The 21,057-nt window shown below is 44.1% G+C and overlaps 1 protein-coding gene across 1 annotated transcript in view; it reads right to left on the reverse strand.

Moving 5' to 3' along the window:
- GDF11 (growth differentiation factor 11) overlaps positions 1-19,242 on the reverse strand; it is a 31,086-nt gene extending 11,844 nt beyond the window's left edge. The window contains exon 1 of the mRNA XM_060763906.2: positions 18,301-19,242. Coding sequence (XP_060619889.2) covers positions 18,301-18,733 — 433 coding nt within the window. The 5' untranslated portion in view covers positions 18,734-19,242. The remainder of the gene's footprint in view (positions 1-18,300) is intronic.
- Positions 19,243-21,057: the final 1,815 nt, after the last annotated feature.

Below are 21,057 nucleotides of genomic sequence, written 5' to 3' on the forward strand. Positions count from 1 at the left end.
TACTTAATAACATATAGTAGAAATTAAATCAGATTTGTATCCAATTCAACTCACAGCACAATTATTTTATTTTATTTCATTGCACTGACAGAATGTCCCCACGCCTTCCACTACATATTTATGAAACATATCTGATCCACAATAGAAGCTCCAGGAACATTCTTTGTCAAGCATAGAAGAAGCAAGGACAAGCTTGGTCTGCGTATCCAAGGATATGTAATGAGGATGGTGATAGCATGTCAAATGGGAAATTGTAGTGCTCAAATACAGGATTTTGTTTGCAGGGCTCTTCCACCTAAAAAGTCCCAAAAAATAGAAAACTAACAAGCCAGAATCTACCCTTTGCCATCAGCCTTTGTTTTCTATTTGCAATATGTTTTTACTGTGTGTCAGCAGAGTGCCTGTGGCCTTTGTGCAAGGCATGTTCTCAACACTATGATATGGTTGTCCCTGTCATCTCCAAAGAGAGCCCATTATCTGTTTAATAGCTCCCAGAAATGCTGTTCAGTAGTCTAGCACACAGAACAAAGATGTCCCAGACAACTATAAAAGAGAGTGCAGCTGGCTGAAAAACTTAGCAGAATGTACTAGCTCTTGTATACTGATAGATTGAATATTCAGAATCTCATTGGAATGATTCAAAATATTTCTTTCCATTGACCTCAGGCAGTTCCGCAGTGAACATTGTCCCTGGTCCAGCCAGTAGGAGGCAGACACTCCAAAAAAATCCTGAAAAGGTGGAAACTGAGACCACTCCCTCCCTACTAAAGCTCCATTGTCCTGCCTTTAGAAATGAAGGCCAACTGTTCAGCAAAGAAAACTTTATTTAACAGTTTCATCAGAGTTAACATGATCAGACCAATAATGAGGAAAAAAATCTGTCACTGAAACATACGGCAGGTTTATGGGGACAGTCTATTTAACAGTCTGTGGAATAAAGTGATATGACAACTGTCCCCAGCCTTGTACTGCAGTAACTACCATCTGAGAATTTCTTCATAAACTATATGAGAAACTGATTTGGGCCAAGTGTCAGATTGTCTTTAAACTTTCCATGATTACAAATTAATCTCTTTTATTGGAAGGCAGTATATTGCCATCTGCCTTGCAGTGGGAGGATGTGCTCTATGTAGCATATCCTTCATGGAAAGCAATGTGGCACAAGATGGTTATTTAGCTGGTTGCCCTAAAAACATGGTCTAGCACATGATTTGTGTGTTATTTAATCCAGCCAATTTACAAATACATGCTCTGAACATAGGTATCTCTTACGTTATCCCCTCTAAGACATCTCTGGATGCTTTGGGTATGGTGGGAACCCACCATCCAGTGGTCAAATATTTCTGAATTTATCTAACATTCAGAATAGTAGTAGTGCAGATCCATGTAGTCCTTTGCTCTTTGCTGTATCATGTTCCTATGGGTTCTGATTCTGTTACAAGAGACTGATCCATAAAAGCTATATTTTATTGACTGTTTAGTTATTTATTTCCTTTTAGATCTGAGGAGTGTTGTTATAGAATGTAATTTTATTTAGTAGAGATTATCTTTTCTCTATGCTTTTCTTTAGCTTTAGCTAAATGTGCTTTCTAAGAATATAGTTAACTTTCAGTTTTATGGCTAATGGGTTCTAGTTATTGAAGGCACCCTACTATTTTGATTACACTATGTAACACTTAATTTTATTCCTGTATTATAAATGTCATTTCCTAATTGGTTCTATCATAAAAAAACATGCAAAAGGTTTATTTAACTGCAAAAACTTTGTTTTTGTGGGACATCCTGCAGCACATTTTATTATAGTTTTTCAATGAATATCTCATAGTCTCAAACAATTCAACTTAGTTTGTGGAAGCCACAAAAATGAAGTTTCAGGAGTACAACAACTACTTTAAAAGTAGGTACCACACAATTAATCAGGAAATGATACTTTCAAACTAGGGACAGAATTGTTTTTAAATTTTGTTAATTGTATTATGGTATAGAGCCATTTGGTAAGTTTAAAAATAAGTAGAAAAATAAAAGCATGTTGATCAAGAAAGAATTTGAAGGAATTCCAGGGTCTCCCATTTGCCGTTATTTAAAATGGATGATGCCTGAAAAGCTAAAATATCTGGATGCTTGCATAGACCTATATGGGAAACATATATTTGTCAACAAACAGATATTGCAAATACATGATAAACTTCCAAAGAATATTTCCTTCCATGGGGATTGACTCTCTGAAAGAATTTGTATTGCTTGGAAAAGTGGGGATCACGAAACAAGCTTTTAGGTAAAGAGAATGCATATATACACTCAGTAGAGGCATTTGTGTGGTACAGACTATTAACATAAACAGTTATAAACTTTACTGAAGAAATAATGCATAGGCAAAATAAATACATAGAAATACATAAAAATAATACATAGGCAAAAAACATCAGCCTCTGGGTTTTATTATTATTATTATTAATGGAGCTAATAACCTGCTAGGATTCAAACGGATAAAAATTAAACTAGTTTTTTTAACATTCAGATTAAGAAATCTTCTCATCTCAGCAAAGAAGTTAGGAGGGTCAGATAGGAGAATTCTCCTTCTCACAATTCAGACAAAGGGCTGAATTAGCACTCCCCTTTAAAGCCCATCCACTCGTTAGGCCATGATAGATGCATAATCATTAATAATATGAGCAGGCTGAAAAATACTTAAAACCAAGCTGCTGAAGATATGAGATCCCAGACTCCCTCAACCCAGAAAGAAGAACGGAGACTTTCCTCTATCAAAACAGACAGATTAGGGATAGGCTTTTTCTCTTGCCATGCAGATAAGATGGGAAGTGTGAAAGACAGACATTCCCAGTTGCTAGCATCAGCCAGCAACACACTGGATACACCCCCTACACTCTTCATCTGTTCACAGTCATCTGGGTTACATTGAGGTAGGAGTGCCCCCGTGCCCCTGCCTGGTGCACCCTGCTCAGCTTAATCACCCCCAGCTGCATGTGCCATGAACTACGGGCCCTGCTAACACGCAAAGGTCAAGACATGGACCAGCCGCCTCTCCCTGTACAGCCGGCCAGGAGCGAAGGCCTCTACTAACAAATGCCCAAGGCAATTTGCTGTGCACAAGTCCCAAATTAATGCTGTTCTCTCCTGGGAATTTCTCCTCCCCCACCTACCCCAGTCTGACTCTGCCAAACCTTCAAATGATGGAAAATTCTTCATTTGCACACACAAACCCATATTGTAATCCGAGCTATAGGAAACACAGTCACAGGTCTTACTGAGACTAAGGTAAAAAAAAAAATGGGAAGGTACAAAGTCTGGCCTTGGAAGCATCTATATCTGGGTTCCTTACATCTGTTATTTTGAGATTGTGTGGATTTCTGTGCTGACGCTTTCAGTAAGGTGGGGATGTTTGTGGGCATTTTTATTTAACATCAAATCACAACCTGCTCCTCAAGTCCCTCTTCTCTGTAGTCCCAGTGATACTGAATGTGGTACAAAAATTGTCAGGGTGCTGTCCATGGTTCTGTGCCCTGCCCTAGTCATCCCTCACATGTTGTTACGGAAGGGAGGGAAGATGATAATGATAATGATAGGATATAGAACGTGATTCCCAGTCATTGATGAATTCCGTCGTCTTCAGAAGCCTGTTTTCAGAACTAAATGCTTTACTTCCTTGAATGAATCTCCATACACTCATTGCAATTTAAATAGCAAATCTTAATGAGGTATTTGATGGATATCCCTAACTTGCTGCTTCATGGCATTCAGGGAGGCATTGTTGAGTTTGGCTCATATGTTTGAAGTACATGATTGTTACTGTAGTTTACACTTGATTAATGAACTGATTGAGCTAGATCAAAGATGCAGAGGCTTAGTTCTAGGGCAGTGGTTCTCAACCTGTGAGTCCCAAGTGTTTTGGCCTACAGCTCCCAAAAATCCCACCCAGTTTACCAGTTGTTTGGATTTCTGGGAGTTGAAGGCCAAAACATCTGGGGATCCACAGGTTGAGAACCACTATTTGAGAGTATTACTGTCTATGCCAAAAGGTATATAGTGAAGTTCCTATGGGATATAGGTGACATATAGTTAACAGTCTTTTCTTTAATGATTTGTGTTACAAATACAGAACATGACATTACTAAGACTGCACCAGAAGAACTCTCATCCATTCTCAGTAACTGAGAGATAGTTTCTTAGAAAACTTGCTTCATGTGAAAATCAACAGAGGTAAAAAAATCCTACTTAACATTATTGTTTCAGGATAAAAAATGCTTTTCTAAAAATCAATACTTAAATCATATCGAAAGAATTTTGGAAATGAAAAAGAGGGAGGGATGGAGAGCACAAAAAATTACAAACAAGAGATCAGTATAAGAATAATCAGTCCAGGAGACCAGATCCTCACCAGAAGAAAGAACATTCCTAAGCCAGACAGTTCTCCATAACTTACTAAACTTTGAGAAAACCCTCTTGACATCCTATCCAGTCATGCCTCCTTAATTATCAGAGGGATGTATTGTCGAAGGCTTTCATGGCCAGAATCATTGGCTTGTTGTGAGTTTTCCTGGCTATATAGCCATGTTCCAGAAGCATTCTCTCCTGATGTTTTGCCTGCATCTGTGGCAGGCATCCTCAGAGGTTGTGAGGATCTTGAAGAATATGCAAGTACATACAGAACAGACAATCCTTCCCATATACGCCCCACATCCAGGCCATTTAGGGTTTTGTAGATGAGCCTTCCTAGTAGACCCTGTCCTAATGATACATACATTCTTGCACCGGCTTTCAAACACACACACACACACACGTACGTGTATATTTATCTTTTAAAGACGAAAATGTCATAGGGAGCTTTCTTTTCCGAGTTACCATCATTGAGTTCAGTGCTTTCTAGATTTTGAAGACACTTACCTTCACAAACACTTCTATCTTGTCATCTTATTGCACAAACATAGAGTTGTACTAATACTCTTCTCTGATCAAAAATTTGTTTCCTCTGTGGGCATTCCCTTCAATTGCTAGTCACATATTCCAGTAAATATCTGGATTTTATTTTTAAGTGACAATGTAGTTTAAGTTCCGTTTACAGCAGAAATTATTTTCCTTTTCTCTTTCTTTTCTCTTCGGGATTTAAACATTCTCTTGATAATTTAATGGATGAAATATATTACATCTGCCCTTTACAGCTTGTTTTAGGGCCCATTGCTAATCACCTTCTCCCTCTCTCCTCTCTTATCACTGATTTTAAATAGCTAAATACAAAAAAAGTTACACTATTTCAGTTAAATTCCTTTGCCTTCCTGAAACTTCTGAGTCACTCACATTGTTATTTGTAAAGCCAGGTCTTTAACGCACTATCACTTTTGCAGACACTTGAAATCGTTATTTAGTCTGAGGTCCATCATCACTTCTATCTGAGTGTAGGCTTTTTCCTGTTTCTAGGACCTAATTAAGAGTGCAAAGGCTCTATTTTGAAACTTATTTGGAGTATCTGCATATCTTTGAATTATAATAAACGACATGTTTCTCATGTCAGAGCATTCACACACAAGGACTGACCAGTGTGCACTCAAGAACTGCAGTTGCTCAGCGATCCTGGCTGGCTTTAGAAATCTTCTACAGCTGAAGCAACAATCTGCTCCCTATAATGGCTACATTGCCATATCCTCAATTTCCCTAGACTTGGCAGTGTGAATGCTACTGCTTCGTTTTCTGATACAGAAATCAGCTACTGTGTTTTGGGTAGGAGAAATTACCGGAAACAATTGGAATATCAAACTCCAGCCTTTTCCATTACCAATATTTAAATAGCTGACTATATAAAAATAGTTGTAGCTTTGCCAAGGCTTGCTCTGAAACTTACTGGACATAGTTGTTACTCTGGTCCTGAGCACTCCTCATCTTGCTGACACCGCCAAAGTATATAAAGTCTTTTACTAATATAGAATAATTCATTATGACAAGGACGGGAACTGTGTGGTCCTCCAGCTGTTTTTGAATTCCAAATCCCCACATTTCTCAATATGTGGGGTCTACTCTAAACAGTTTGGCAGTTAAGCACATGCCTTATACAATGACCCCTAGCATTTCAGTTTGGCTGTCCTGTACTAAATTAATCCTGGCTGACTGAATATCAGACTGTTCTAATCTTGGATTGACATATTTCACTTCCTCAAATTTGGACAAATTCTAATTATCAAAAAAACCCCTCTAACTTTCACTCTAATTATGCAGTATAATCATTGTGACACTTTTCCTCCTGCTATGTATATTTCATCTTTCCTAACATTGTTTACACTTGCAACTAATCTGAGAACTAGTACAGAATAATGTCTACAGTACTCTATTTGGAACAGGAGAAACCAAGTCTGGTGATGGAATTTATTGTGTCAACCTGGGCAAGCACCTTACAGATTCCCTTCAATGCTTCTTGCACTCTGCTACTCACACCACTCACCCTTTCCTCCTATTCTCTCTCTCATTCAATTAATGCCTTTGCAATAGGTCTCTCCTGTGTTTCCTGCTGTCTGTCATTTGCACTGGTCATTTTCCAATGCCTTCTCCCTTTCCTGCCTTGTAACTTCCTAATGCATCCTACCTTTGTTTCTTGCACCCTGCTTTCCTCCTGCCTTCACTGCACTCTCCTTTTCCTCCTACTCTCTTCCTTGCCTCACTTTGCACCCTTGTAATGCAACCCTCCCTTACTCCTTGAACTCAGCTTTTCACACTCCTCATTGACCTTTCCCTCCTATTTCCTCCCTTGCATCTTTTACTGCTTTTTCCTCCTGTCAGAAAGGCAGGGGAAGACAGGTTTCTTTCAGATTATTTGACAAAATAATCCTCCACACCTTGCTCTAGATTGCAAGGAGTAGAGATTGATTTTTTTAAATGACAGCTTGGAATCTGGGGGAGATGATAGTTCAAATAGACATTGAGTGACATGCCTAAACTCTAGATAAAGCCAGCTAACCTGAAAGTATGGTAACCCTACTCTTTATCTATTTTCAATTATGAAATTAAGGTGGAGATGTTGCTATTCTGCTGGCATCATAAATTCGCATTCCAGTATTTTTGGAGCCTTCCCTAGTGGCTGTACTGACTGAAAATGATGGGAATTGTAGTTCAAAACATCTTAAGGGAAAACATTTGTGGGAAGTCAGTTTTTAGAATTCCAGATTACACTAGTTACCAGTATGACCAATAATGTGCAACTTACCTACTAGTTTACCATTACTGTGAAGTTGCATTGGCAAGCATTCCTGTTGCCAGATGCTGTGTGCCATGTAGCAAAGGAATAATTGCCCTAATATTGTCACAAACAGGTATTAATTAACCATCCACAGAATCATAGAGTTGGTGGCGTCCCATGGGCCATATAGTCAGTTGAAAAATGCACAGTTAAGGACTTGGCATCTATAGCTGAGAGGTGGTCATCCAACTCCTGCTGAAGTAAAGGAGAGTTCAAGCCACCGACCCTACCCATTAGGACATTCTTCCTAATATTTAGTTGCAATCTGGCTGCTTGTAATTTGAATCCATTGGTTCAGGTCTGTTTTGTAAAACATCAAAAATAAATCCGCTCCATCTTCCATATGGCAATACGTCAGATATTTAAACAAACCACTTCTCAGTCTTCCATATTAAACATAGTCAACTCCCTCAACTGTTCCACATTAATATAATGGTAGACATTATAAAGCCTTATTACAGTCAACATACACTAGATCCTACATTCACCTGTTCTATGAAGCTTATAGTCTATTAAATATAAATTAGTCTTCTCTAACTTTTTTTGTGAAACTCATTCAGCTTTGTAATGATGACAGCATTTTTTCCAAGCTCTCAGAGACCGACTCTTTAATTGTGTATTCTAGAATCTTTAATGAGCTGATATCAAACTCATTGTAGTTGTTTGGGTCTTTGCTTTACACACATTATATATGCACAAATCCCAACTATTTAACTATATAACAAAAACTACAACTAACAACTCGAAAAAGAAGAAAATATGATTTCCAACTATCTTTTCTGCAGTTTTACTTTTAACTCTTGAGAATCTACCTCTCTACCTTATCTACAAGTTACTCTTTATCAATACTCTTAATTTGTGTTAATTAATAAAACCAGTAAATATGGTCCTCACATTAGTGGTCTGTAATCAACATAATTCTGGTATCTTATTTATACTTCTAAATATCATCTTCATTTATTATTTTAATTATATTATTTATATTCTACCAGGACAGTGCAGCTTTTGGTTTTCTTTCCCGTTAGAGAGATTTATCTATTCCACCACTTGCTAAAAAGGAACATAAATGAAGCCTTGGTTCGGTCCATCCATTATAGTTCCAACTTCATCCTCATAGCTTTGGTATACCAGCAGTTCTACCCTGGCTCTCATGATACCTCTCAGTTTCCCATCCCAATCTTCCTGACAAACGCCTATGTGCCCAGAAAGTAATTATGTCTGAAAGTAGCTTTGAATTTGTTGTTGTTTTTAGACTTTCTCCAAACTGTCAAAATGCGGTATTGATGCAGAGAGAATAGCATTTGGTGGATTTCACACTATCACCCCTCCCAATCTCCCTTCAAGGTACTTCATTAACTTCCCCTCCCCACCTCCAGTGCCCAAACGAAAGGTCAGCAGGGGTCATGGGTAGCCAATAAATGGTTTAGAACCCAATTATCCTTCCCTAGTTTCTAGTCTATGGGTGGGGGAAATGTAAGCTTTAGATTAAAAAAAAGTGGGGGAGGACTGGACAGGACAGGACAGAAGGAGTGAGGAGCAGGGACCCAGAAAGGTTTATGGCCCCACTGCCTATAAAACCTTCCCTTCCTTCTGTTCAGGAACCATAAAAATACTAGCGCATGCACAGACAGTTGTTCCATGAAAGAGTGTGAGCAGCGAAAATCATAATTATCACCAAGGGGAAAGAGAGCAAAGAAGAATGAGAAGGATTCCAGGAGATGTGATAGGGGTCCAATGGATCAGCCCCAGACAATCCAGCAAGCCTAAGGCAAGATGAATCCTTCCAGATGGCTAATTAAAATCAGATTGGACTACTTTTGTCAATTTCACTCTGGGTGGGGTGTGCAAGCTGGCTTTTTCTTCTTTTTTTCTTTTTGCAGAGGGGGGAACAAATTGTTGAAGGGAGAGGGATGGTTGTAGGGAGGAACAGCAAACGTTTAACATGGAAAAAAAGCCTCAGCGTGTTGCCGATTTTATGGGCAGTAAAATTTCAAAGCCATCCAAGTCTATTAATGCTAGAGAAGGAAATTTCTCAATGAGCTGTAGAATTGGCCAGGAGGGAAGTCCTTCTCTCTACTGCAATTCCTCACACTTGTTCCCCCCACACCTTCACATCCAACACCCTTTCCTTCCGCTCAGCTCAACCTTCACACACTCCAAACCATACACCACTACCCCCCTCCCAGTTCAGATGAACCTTGGCATCATTGATTCTTCCAGACCATCTCTTTAATGAAAGGAAAGCAAGATGGACAGAGACATTAAGCTTATGCTTCTGAAACATGTGCCAATTCATACTATGGGCATTGTATCCTGCTGTTAAATATCCATCTTCCCTCGCCAGACCCATGTTATAACTATATGATGTTTGAGACAGGAGTAATCTGTATTTCCTCTTCCCAGTTACAGAGGAAATACCACATCAAGGCTACACTCAACTTCAATTTTATTTTTTGGATATAGGGTCTCTTTTTTGACTAAAGAGGGGATATTTGTCCTAATATGCTATGTATCAGGCAATATGGAAACCATGAATCCCCTTTGCTCCTGTTTTATCTCTGTGCTTAGAAAAATAGATCTATTAATCTCATTTCCCATGCTGACAGCCTTTATCAATGCAATTTGCATCTATTCACATTAAAAGATCGAACTGACACAGTCTTTCTGGTACAGATAAATTCCTTAACAATTACTGTATTTCTTGTAAATCTGCTAGAGCTGCTTTTCTATTGTGGCCATTTTCCCTTCTGGTTCAGAGACCAGGTTTTCGCAGTCATACATACAATATGTAAGCAGTTTAGTGTGAATTGTCCCTTTAGATTTCAGTTATCTGGATTTTCTTAAGTTTGTCAGCAATTTTCTGAGGAGGCTTGGCAAGGCAACTATGTTATATGCAGACTCCTGGCCCACTATTTCAGATCTATTTGAGCTGTGATAAGGTACCATTTTTTCTTTATATGCCAAATATGCAATATTTCTACATTGTTTTGTGTCTTAGCAGTACTCAGGTCTGCAAATAATGTTCTCCATACACTCAGGAGTCAATAAATTATAATTGGAGTGCCCAAGGGGGCAAACGGATCTTTAAGCAAGGACTTTGCTTACAATCCTGCTGTCACTTCTTAAAGACCAATAAAATATCAATACAGTAGAGTTTTGCTTATCCAACATAAACAGGCTGGCATAATAGTTTCTGTGCCATTGCATTTTTTGTGTATGGTTGTGTGATACAAACCCATTATAAGCAAAAATGTTGGATAATCAGGAGGGATTAAGGAAAAGCCTATTAAACGTGAAATTACGGCACGATTTTACAATTTAAGCACCAAAACATCATGCTTTACGACAAATTGACAGAAAAAACCAGCTTAATACACAGTAACCTTATGTAGCAATTACTGTATTTACAAATTTAGCACCAAATCTGGGCAGGAGGCAGACTGCGTTGGATAATGCAGAATGTTGAATGAGCGAAGGTTGGACAAGTGAGACTCTACTGTTCAAGTGATTTTTTTTTCTATATCCCAGTGCAATTCACAAAAGACAGGAAATCCAAAATAAACACTTACACAGATGCACACAGTTTTCCAGATGTACTCTTATTAACTATCCAAGTACTTCCAGGTCCAATTTCACTTAGTTTTTGAGATCGGATATGTTCAGGATGGCATAGCCATAGGCAGTAATAACCCAAACACTATGCTCCCATTGGATCCTTATTCTCCATATGATATCAATATATTAGAAGCCTCTAACCTGAGTGGATCTTGGGTTCACTATCCAGCAAAGAAATCTACAGGGACAAAATGTAGGCATCAGAATTTGGATCTAAAAATGTGGCAAACGTTTTGAAAATTGCTCTTCCAAGAAAAATGTCAGACAAAAAGAGCAGTTTTCCAAGAAAAATGTCAGACAAAAAAACTGCTCTTCCAAGAAAAATGTCAGACAAAAAGAGCAGTTTTCTCCAAAACTAGTGCCAGACCTAGTGGACACACAAGAAAAGTAAATATACTGACTCTTACCAGTAATAAACTGTTTAAATAGTGGGTTTGTATCACACAACCATACACAAAAAATGCAATGGCACAGAAACTATTATAAAGTACGAAGCCAAAAAGATGTATACAAAAATAAATGGTTACAAGTCAGTATAGGAAGTGTGAACTAAGGAATCAGTGTAACTCAGATCGTCTTGATCAATGGTTTGGTGCTCCAGGTGTTTTGTACTTCAGTTCCCACAATTCCTAACAACTGGTAAGCTGGCTGGGATTTCTGAGAGTTGGAAGTCCAAAACACCCAGAGGACCAAGGCTTGGGAACTACTGGTCTAGATTAAGTTCAACACACTCCCAAAATAATAGCATTTAATTTTAATGGTGAAGTTTAGGATTCTTCAGTAGAAATGGATGATTTGGCTTTCATTCTAAACCAGTGGTTCTCAACCTGTGGGTCCCCAGATGTTTTGGCCTACAACTCCCAGAAATCCCAGCCAGTTTACCATCTGTTAGGATTTCTGGCAGTTGAAGGCCAAAACATCTGGGAACCCACACATTGAGAGCCACTGTTCTAAACCAAAAGGTTTTGTCACAGGAAGATTACCTGTTTTAGTGCAGAAGCAGCATAAAAACACATGCTGCTTCTGTATTGTTTTCTCGGAAAGCACTATGGGATCTCCTGTTTGATCTCTTGCCCCTCTCATAAAAAGGACTCCTAGAAAGGACAAAGGAATGTTAGGTGGTGGCAGTATTAAAGCTCTGAACAACTAGACAGCTAAGAATATCTATTGGGGTTGTTTGGGATGGGACAGTGTTACAAGGAGATTCTTCATCCAGTCTTGTCAGGTTTCTGCACTCACAGTCTTCTTATCACAGGGATGGGGAAGTTTTGGCTCCCCAGATGTTTTGGAGCATAAGTCCCACAATTCCTTACTTCTGGCCATCCTTCTGGGACATAAGGGAGTTGTAGGTCAAAATATCTAGGGGGAAAAGGTTTCCCAACCCTGCATTACAGCATGAGTTCTAAATAATGTTTCCTATCTCAAGAGAAAAAGCTGGGAATCACATTATTTTCCAAGCCTGCTGTGCCTGCACAATATAATGGATGTTGTAGGCCTATCATAACAAACAAGCACAGGACAGCAGTTACTTGCACTGGTCTCCCTTGTTTTTCTGTACAGAGGGATGTGGAGCCAGGCTTTCTCTCCTTTTTTTATAAGGGCAGGAATTTCATCCTTAATATGCGCTATGTTTCAGAGGAAAGAACTGGCAAAACCACCTCTGAGTATTCTTTGCCTCAAAAATATGACTTATGGGGTCACCATAGGCAAGTCAAAGGCACATACACACAAGAGATACTCAAAAGGCATCAGATTATGTCTGATCTTGAAAGCTAAATAGACTATCCTATGAAATTCATGGGATTACAATAACTCAATAGGCAATTTGAAGGCACATACATACACATCCCATCCTGTCCTGCCATGATCTTCAGGTAAAGGTCAGGAAACAAATAATGTAATGTACAAGAGCAAAATGGAGCAAACACTCTATTTTGCCTTCTTTCAAATATCACCTAACCTTAGGAGCTAATAACATTCAGAAACAACTTGGTGAATGGAAAGAGTTGAAGCAGTTGAGTCAGAGAGAATTAAGGTAGACTAAAAGTTGTAATCATAAAGGAGAATGCAGGATTAACTCACAATAAGAAATATATCCAGTGCAGTGTAATTTCAGTCAAGTACTACTATGCAGCTCTTAAAATAATTTCTCCTTTGTGGGAAATTATAAAAGCCATGTTCTAGCAGCATTTTCTTCTGAAGTTTCATCTGCATCTGTGACTGATATCTTCAGAGAATATGATCCTCTGAAGATGCCAACCACATATGCAGGTGAAACATCAGGAAAAAATGCTGCTAGACCATACCTGCATGTTTTTTCATAGAGCCTTTTAGTTGCTGTACACTTTCTGAATGTTACCACTACTTTGCTTGCCACCGATTGAAATTCACACCTCATTCTTACTTCATTAATGACATCTTGATCTGGATAGCTGGCTAATAATCAGTTTTTTAGCCTCTGATACATTACAGATTTTTGACTGGCAATGTAGCATACTTTTCTCAGCTTTATGGAGTTGGTATCATCAGTACAAATTCCTCCCAGGCCCGTAGCCAGGATTTCGATTTGGTGGGGGGAGGGGATTGAGTTTGTTTCGGGGGGGGGGCTGAGTCTGAGTGAAAGAGGGTCTACCCTAGCAAACCTTTTGTATTGTTACCCCAATACCCCCATGCATATGGGATATATTGAGTATGGTGATCAGATCATGATATGAATAAACATAACAGTTTAAATAATGCACCAGTAAGGCCTTCTCGCGAACCACCATGAGAATTTCGGGGGGGACTCAAGCCCCACCCCACCCCCCGGCTACATGCCTGCTCCAAAATCATGCAGAAGCTTTACCACTGGGTCATATTTGTCAGTATTTGCAAAGTTTGCCATGGCTAAAGTCAAAGATTATAGTATTATAGAAATCGGGGATCTCTATCTCTTTCATCCTATCAACTGTCTGACCCAACTTCAGTCTCAAGCCTATTTTAACTGTTCTTCCTTTCACTAGTTCATAGGATCCTGAAATTTAAGGATTTAAGATGATGATCCAGCTACAAGTTTTAAAGGGATATTATGGACAGTTGATTGATTTACAGACAAATAACAGTTGTGTGATCAAGTTACCCACTTTTTTGTGCTCAGGCTTTCTAGAATTCAAAATATGAATATAGGTGAAGATTCAAAAGTAAAATATTACAAAGGAATAAGGCACAAATATTTTCAGATTCAGGCAAACTACTTCTGTGGTATACAAGGAGTTGGCAGTGTTTTGCCACATAGGTGCTTCTTTTTATGTGGGTCATGGCTGGAATCAAATATGACTGTGCGAGTGGAGTTGTTTGCTGCATAATGAGCAAACAGTTCTTACTGCCATATAAAAATCTACGTCATTCTTATGCAAACACACTGGTAGTATTTAGCATTCATGATGGTCCCCTCCCACATTGCCTTCCCGTTTTCTTCTTGTATCATATTCTTAATGAGTTTGTAAGCCTAAGGGCAGGGAACTGTTTTGTTGTTCTTTTACTTGTAAAGGGCCATATACATTATATAAATAAATGATGATAATAATAATGATATAGGTGTTTTAAAATTAGTTGAACAGCAGCGTAAAAAACACTACCGGCCAAAAGAATCATGGCACACTTAGTCAAAATCCCATTTACCCCTTGGTGATGTCCAGTGCTCATTGTGTAAACCAGTGGTTCCTAGTCTTTTTTGATCAGGAACCACTTTGACCAGGGACCACTCTCCAACATTAGTACCAAAAGGATTGTGAATCAGTTTTTGGTCAACTTTATATTTGGTTTGGTTATTCATGGTGCCGATTCAGAAAATTGCATTGGCTAGACCACATCAACTCTAGTTTCTACACAGAACAGTAGTCTAGTAGTTGGCATCTGCTCCCCCACAGAAAACCATATTTAATAAACCTCAGCGCTATATAAGAGGGTTTCGCCAGACCAGTTGCTCTTGTTGCAACAGTGTTGTAACGATGAGGCCGCTGACCATATTCTAGTCCTTGCGGACTACTGGTGGTCCATAGACCACAGATTGGGAATCTGTGGTCTGTGAAAGTTAGAGCTACAAAAGTCTTGTGTGTGTACACAAATGCATGACTGAGTACTATGCACCTGATAGCCCCAACACCATTGGTCAAATTTAAATAAAAGCAACAGAAATTGATTTGAATTGTTTACCTTCTTTCTAGCTGCAGGTGAATAGGCCAAGTAAGCACAACTGTATGGATGAAATGAGACTTTGCTCAAAAGCAATCCACTAAGATTATGTGAGGCATTGGTATGATCTACCTATAGCATTGTATCTCTGATGGCTTATTGCCACAGGTAAGTCATCCTCGAATTTCAGCCATCAAATAATAGATGTGATGAACCTCTAAGGCAGTGGCTCTCAACTTGTGGGTCCCCCAGGTGTTTTGGGCTACAACTCCCAGAAATCCCAGCCAGTTTACCAGGTGTTAGGATTTCTGGGAGTTGAGGGCTAAAACATCTGGAGACCCACAAGTTGAGAACCACTGTTAAGGAGATTCATACCATCTATTGCAGTGGTTCTCAACCTGTGGGGCCCCAGATGTTTTTGCCTTCAACTCCCAGAAATCCCAACAGCTGGTAAATTGGCTGGGATTTCTTGGAGTTGTAGGCCAAAATACCTGGGGACTCACGGGTTGAGACCCACTGATCTATTATATGCTGTGTTTTGATGCAGGGCTTCACCCATCTAGATAGGGGAGGGCCTTACGTCAAAACTGATTACAGTGAGCTTGTGCTAGAACACAATTTCCAGATAAGGATTTGGGATGGGCAAAGTATATATTTAACTACAGTATATATTTAGTTTGAGTTTTAAAGAAATAATTGTGGTACCACTGAAAGCCCAAGGCTTTCCCTGCTTGCTACTCTACAGCATAGAATCCATGATGGGTGCAAAAATACACACAACAAAACCTTGAAGCCTACTGTTGTCCAGCTTGGAGCAGCTGGCCACCCTGGCCTCCAGCTGTGTTTGCCTGCAGATGATGAGTTAAGAAAATGCAAGGGTACCAACACTTGGGCTGCTGCCCTCAAGCTAGTGGGTGAAGATTCCCTTCAGCCACCTCTATGAACCTGTCCTGAGGCATTCCAAGGAGGAAACAAGACAACATGAAGAACATGATGCATTTTAAAAAGTGCATCAAGTATTCCACATCTGGAATACTGTGTCCAATTCTGGGCACCACAATTGAAGGAAGATGTTGACAAGCTGGAATGGTCCAGAGGAGGGTGACTAAAATGATCAAGGGTCTGGAGAACAAGCCCTATGAGGAGCAGCTTAAAGAGCTGGGCATGTTTAGCCTGCAGAAGAGAAGGCTGAGAAGGAGTCATGATGGGAAGGAGGGAAAGCCATAGGGAGAAGGAAGCAGATTTGTTTTCTGCTTCCCTGGAGACTAGGACGCAATGGAACAATGGCTTCAAACTACAAGAAAGGAGATTCCATCTGAACATGAGGAAGAACTTCATGACTGTGAGAATTCTTCAGCAGTGGAACTCTCTGCCCTAGAGTGTGGTGGAAACTCCTTCTTTGGGACTTTTAAGCAGATGCTGGATGGTCATCTGTCAGGAGTGATTTGAAGGCAATTTTCCTGCTTCTTGGCAGGGGGTTGGGACTGGATGGCCCACGAGATCTCTTCCAACTCTAGAATTCTATGATTCTAAGTGTTACCTTACAGTTGAAAGGCTTTTTATGATCCTATCAACCATTACCAATTCTGGGTTGTTCTAAGTTTCTCGGGCTGTATAACCATGTTATACAGCTCGCAGGTTCAAATCCGAGGAGAGCGTGGATGAGCTCCCTCTATCACAGTGTTTCTCAGCCTGTGGGTCCCCAGATGTTTTGGCCTTCAACTCCCAGAAATCCTAACTGCTGGTAAACTGGCTGGGGTTTCTGGGAGTTGTAGGCCAAAACACCTGGGGACCCACAGGTTGAGAACCACTGCTCTATCATCTCCAGCTCCTTATGTGGGGACATGAGAGAAGCCTCACACAAGGATCATAAAACATCAAAACATCCAGGCGTCCCCTGGGCAACATCCTTGCAGACAGCCAATTCTCTCACACCAGAAGCTACTTGCAGTTTCTCAAGTTGCTCCTGACATCACCAAAAAACAAAAATAATAAAACATGTTCCAGAAGCATTCTCTCCTCCTAAGAGAATGCTTCTGGAACATGGCCATACAGCCCAAAAAACTTGTAAAAACCCAGTGATTCCGGCCATGAAAGCCTTCCAAAATACATCACCAACTCTGCCACAGACACCTGGAGAAGTTAAGAGGAGGCTTGAAATGCACCTTTTGCGATCTCCAGTGGGGAATATGAAATCTGGCCCTTGGAAAGGAGGAGGGTTCACTGTTTCAGAGGACAACATGCCCAGAAAAGAGCAGCCGGGGTGAGCGAGCTCCAAAGAGCAGCATCCCCTCTTGACCAAGGTGTCAACGTGAGAGGGCGTTTAGGAAGGGACTGAGCCAAGGGCGCTCTCCCCACTGCTCTGCCCATGGCAGTGGTCACAGGGCCACGCTGCTGCCACCCCCACCACCCCGGTCGACTCTTGCATGTTTTCCTGAGACACTAGGCCACCTTGCGTTTTCACAAGAGTTCTCCCCCCCCCCCCCCCGCAGAAAGAGAAAATGCCATCCAGGGGAGCCTACAACCAATGGGAGAAGTACAAAGGGCCATGGATCTTGGCAGAGGGGAAGGAGGGAGGGAGGGAGAGAAGGAGAGAATCAGGGAGGCAGCTGGATTTTCCAAAGGCTCCGGCTGGGCAAACTTCTCGCGCTGTTCGCAGCTGGCGAAAGGCGACCTCACAAAAGGGATTAGGCCTGGGCCGGGCCGCGAGAGCAGAGGGAAGCAGGGGTGCGCGCGGGCCCTTCCCCCTGGCCGGAGAGGGCATCCCTCCGAGCCGAGCAGAGCCTCGCTCCCCTCGCTCGCGCAGCGCCTGCCTGCCTGCCTGCCCGGGGCGCGCACTCCCTCGGGCCCTTGGCGCGAGCCGCCTCTCGGGAAACCTGCAGGGAGCCCTCGCGCGCCGCTCTCCCTCCGCACAAAGCCGCGCTTCGGCCAAGAACTTCGAACAAGTTCAAGAAACACCAGCACACTGAATGGGAAAAGGAGGAGGAGGAGGCGAAGAGAAGCCGAGCGGCTCTCCGGAGGAGAAAAGAGGAGAGTTCAGCCAGGAGCCAACCTGAAAGGCTCCCAGGGAGACAGGCCACTCGACCTGGCCGCTGCTGCCCCTCGACGCCCGCGCGCAGGAGCCAGGCACGCGCCTCCCCGAGGCGTCCCCGGGACCCGAAGCTCCCTCTCGGGCTGAGCGCAAGGCGGAGGGCCGGCCCCCTCCTCTCCTCCAACTTCCACCAAGTTCGGAGCCCTTCCCTTCCCTCTCCCCACATCCCTCGCTCACTTACTCTCCTGGGCCATGCTGATGACGGTCTCGGTGGTGGCGTGGTACTCGTCCTCCTCTTCCAGGAAGTCGGCGTCGTGCGGGAAGGCGTCCCCCTGGAAGTCGTGCAGGTCGAGGATCTGCTGCAGCGGGGGCGCCTTGGGCAGCAGCTGGTTGACCACCTCCCGCGTGATGTTGGGCGCCTCCTTCAGCCGCAGCTTGCTCAGGATCTGGGACTTGATGCTCTCGAGGCGGAGCTCCTTGCTGTGCTGCCGCCACAGGCACACCGGGCAGCCCGAGCCGGACTCCCCCTCCGCGCCCGCGGAAGACGACGGGGCCGGGACTGGCGAAGAGGAGGACGACGACGAGGAGGAGGAGGCCGCCTTCGCCTTCTCGCCGGCGCCCACCTCCAAGGCCAGCAGCACCAGCAGCCACAGCAGGGACCAGGGCGCACGCATGGCTTCCCCTCCCAGCCGACCCGCCGACCCTCGCCTGCCTGCCTCTCTTCCTGCCTGCCTGCCTTCCCTCGCTTCCTCGCTCTCCTTCTCTTTCTCCCGGGGGTCGGTGGGGGCGCCTCCTCTTCCTCCCCTTCCTCTTCCTCCTTCTCCCACTTCTCCTCTTCCTCCTCCTCCTCCTGCTGCTTTCTCGGGAGGCGGCGGGTGACTTGCTGCCTGGGAGAATGAAGGGAGGAAGGAAGGAAGGGAGGCAGGCGAGCGAGCGAGCGAGAGAGAGAGAGAGAGGAGGAGGGGAGGGGGGGCGCCGAGCGAAGAAAGACGGACTCTCCTTTTATATCCCAACTGAACTGTGTCGTCAAAAGCCTTGATTGGCTGCGGAGGCAACAAAAGAAGGGCTCCCGGCGAAAGGGCTGTCACCGAAGGAAAGAAAGAAGGAAAGAAGGAAGGATGGAAGAAGAAGAAGAAGCGGCCCGGGCTCTTTGCGCCTCCGACGCCTCCGTCCGCCTTTTAAGCGCCCGCGGATCGGGGCGGGGAGGGGGCCAGGGGGAGGGCGAGGAGGGGGCGGGTGGCCCCCGGAGCCAGGAGGGAGGGGGCGTGGAGGGGGAGGAGGGATCTGACAGCCCCTTAAAGACACACCGTCCCCTTTCCCAGCTGCCTCCAAGCAGGCGCCTGGCTTCCAGAGAGAGAGAGAGAGAGAGAGAGAGGAGGGGAAGAGAGGAGAGGGGGTCCCTTGCCTTTGCCTTGCCTTGCCATCGGGGCGGGGGCAAGCCTCCTATCTGGCCTCCCTTGCGATCCCTCCCCACCCTCTGCTCCCATCCCTCCGGAGTTTCCCTCCTTCCTTCCCTCCTTTCGGGGACACTTGACAGTTTCGAAGTGCCCCGCGCGGCTCGACGGCGCCGCTTCTAGAGCTCCTTCTCTCTCTCCCTCCGGAGTCCCGGTCCCCTTCCCTTCCTTCCCCTTGCCCTTTCCCTCCCCTTCCCCTTCCTTCTTTTCCCTTCCCTTTCTTCCCCTTTCCCTTCCCTCTTCCCTTTCCCTTCCCTTCCTTTCCCTTTCTCTTCCTTCCCCCTTCCCTCCCCCTTCCCTTTGCCCTTCCCCCCCTTTCCTTATCCCTTCCCCTTTCCCTTCCCGTTCCCTTCCTTCTCCCTCCCCTCCCCTTTCCCTTTCTCTTTCCCTCCCCTTCCCGTTCCCTTCCCTCCCCTTTCCCTGCCCCCTTCCCTCCCCTTTCCCTTCCCCTTCCCCCTTCCCTTCCCTTCCCTTCCCCTGGGGGCTCCAGCGCCGCAGCTGTCATCCGCCTCCCCAGAGAAGGGATCCGCTCCCTCCTCCCTCCCTCCCTCCCTGCAGCCACGTGCGGTTTTGTTGTTTTTTTTTTTGTGGGGAGGGGGAGGTTTGGAACTTGGGGAAGGCAAGCGGAGAGCTTTGCAGGGCCGGAAGGAGGGCGGGAGAGCTGGGGCACCTCGGGAGGGGGACTGCTCTGCTCCCCACGTCCACCCCTTCCTCCTTGCCCCGCTCCGCTGGGCGCAGCCAAAGCCCCGCGAGGCACGGGAGCGTGGCCGGAGAAGGAGGGAGGGAAGGAGGGGAGGCGGCCAGGTGAGACGCCGCTGAATGAGAGAAGGCGGAGGGAGGAGAAGAGCGCCGGAGGGGAAGGGAAGGAAGGAGCGCGCGGGGAGAGCGCGAGCCTCCTGACTGGACCACTGCGCGCGTGCCTCCTTTCGAATCAAAAGGCGCAGCGCTTCTGAGGGGGAGTCCAATTCCGAGCCTCCCTTGGCAGGAAGACGTTTCCGATTGGGCGTTTTTTGGATGCTGGAGTGCGCTTCTACCTGCTTTAGTCTCCCTTTGGAGAGGGAGAGAGAGAGAGCCCTGCGCCCTGGGTCTGCACCTGAGCGAGGCCTCCTCCCCTCCTCCTCGTCAGGACAATAGAGAGCCCTTCCTCCCGGCGGCTGCCTGTTCCCATCCCCAAAAGGTCCCGAGAGACACCTGGGCTGCACGTGCTCGGTCCGCGCGCGAGGCCACCTCTCTTCCAGTCGCAAAAGGAAAGCGCTCCTCCGACCAAGGAGGGCCACTTCAGCCAGGCCAAGGAAGCGTCCTCCAGCTGCGACCTTCCATCTGTTTGGGCCTTCAACTCCCAGAATTCCTGACGATTGAACAAGCTCATGAGGGCTCCTAGGAGTTGGAGGCCCAAACAGATGGAGGGCTGCAGTTTGAGGATGCCTGCCATAGACTTTCCACCTGACAAAGAGCACCCTGCCCTGGTCCTTTCTCATCCTAAATCACACTAGAGAATGAATCCACTTTCATTCTGCCTCCTGCAGAATTCTGGGGTTTGTAGT

This window comes from Anolis sagrei, chromosome 2 (genome assembly GCF_037176765.1).
Source record: "Anolis sagrei isolate rAnoSag1 chromosome 2, rAnoSag1.mat, whole genome shotgun sequence".
In the NCBI taxonomy this organism is placed as follows: Eukaryota; Metazoa; Chordata; class Lepidosauria; order Squamata; family Dactyloidae; genus Anolis; species Anolis sagrei.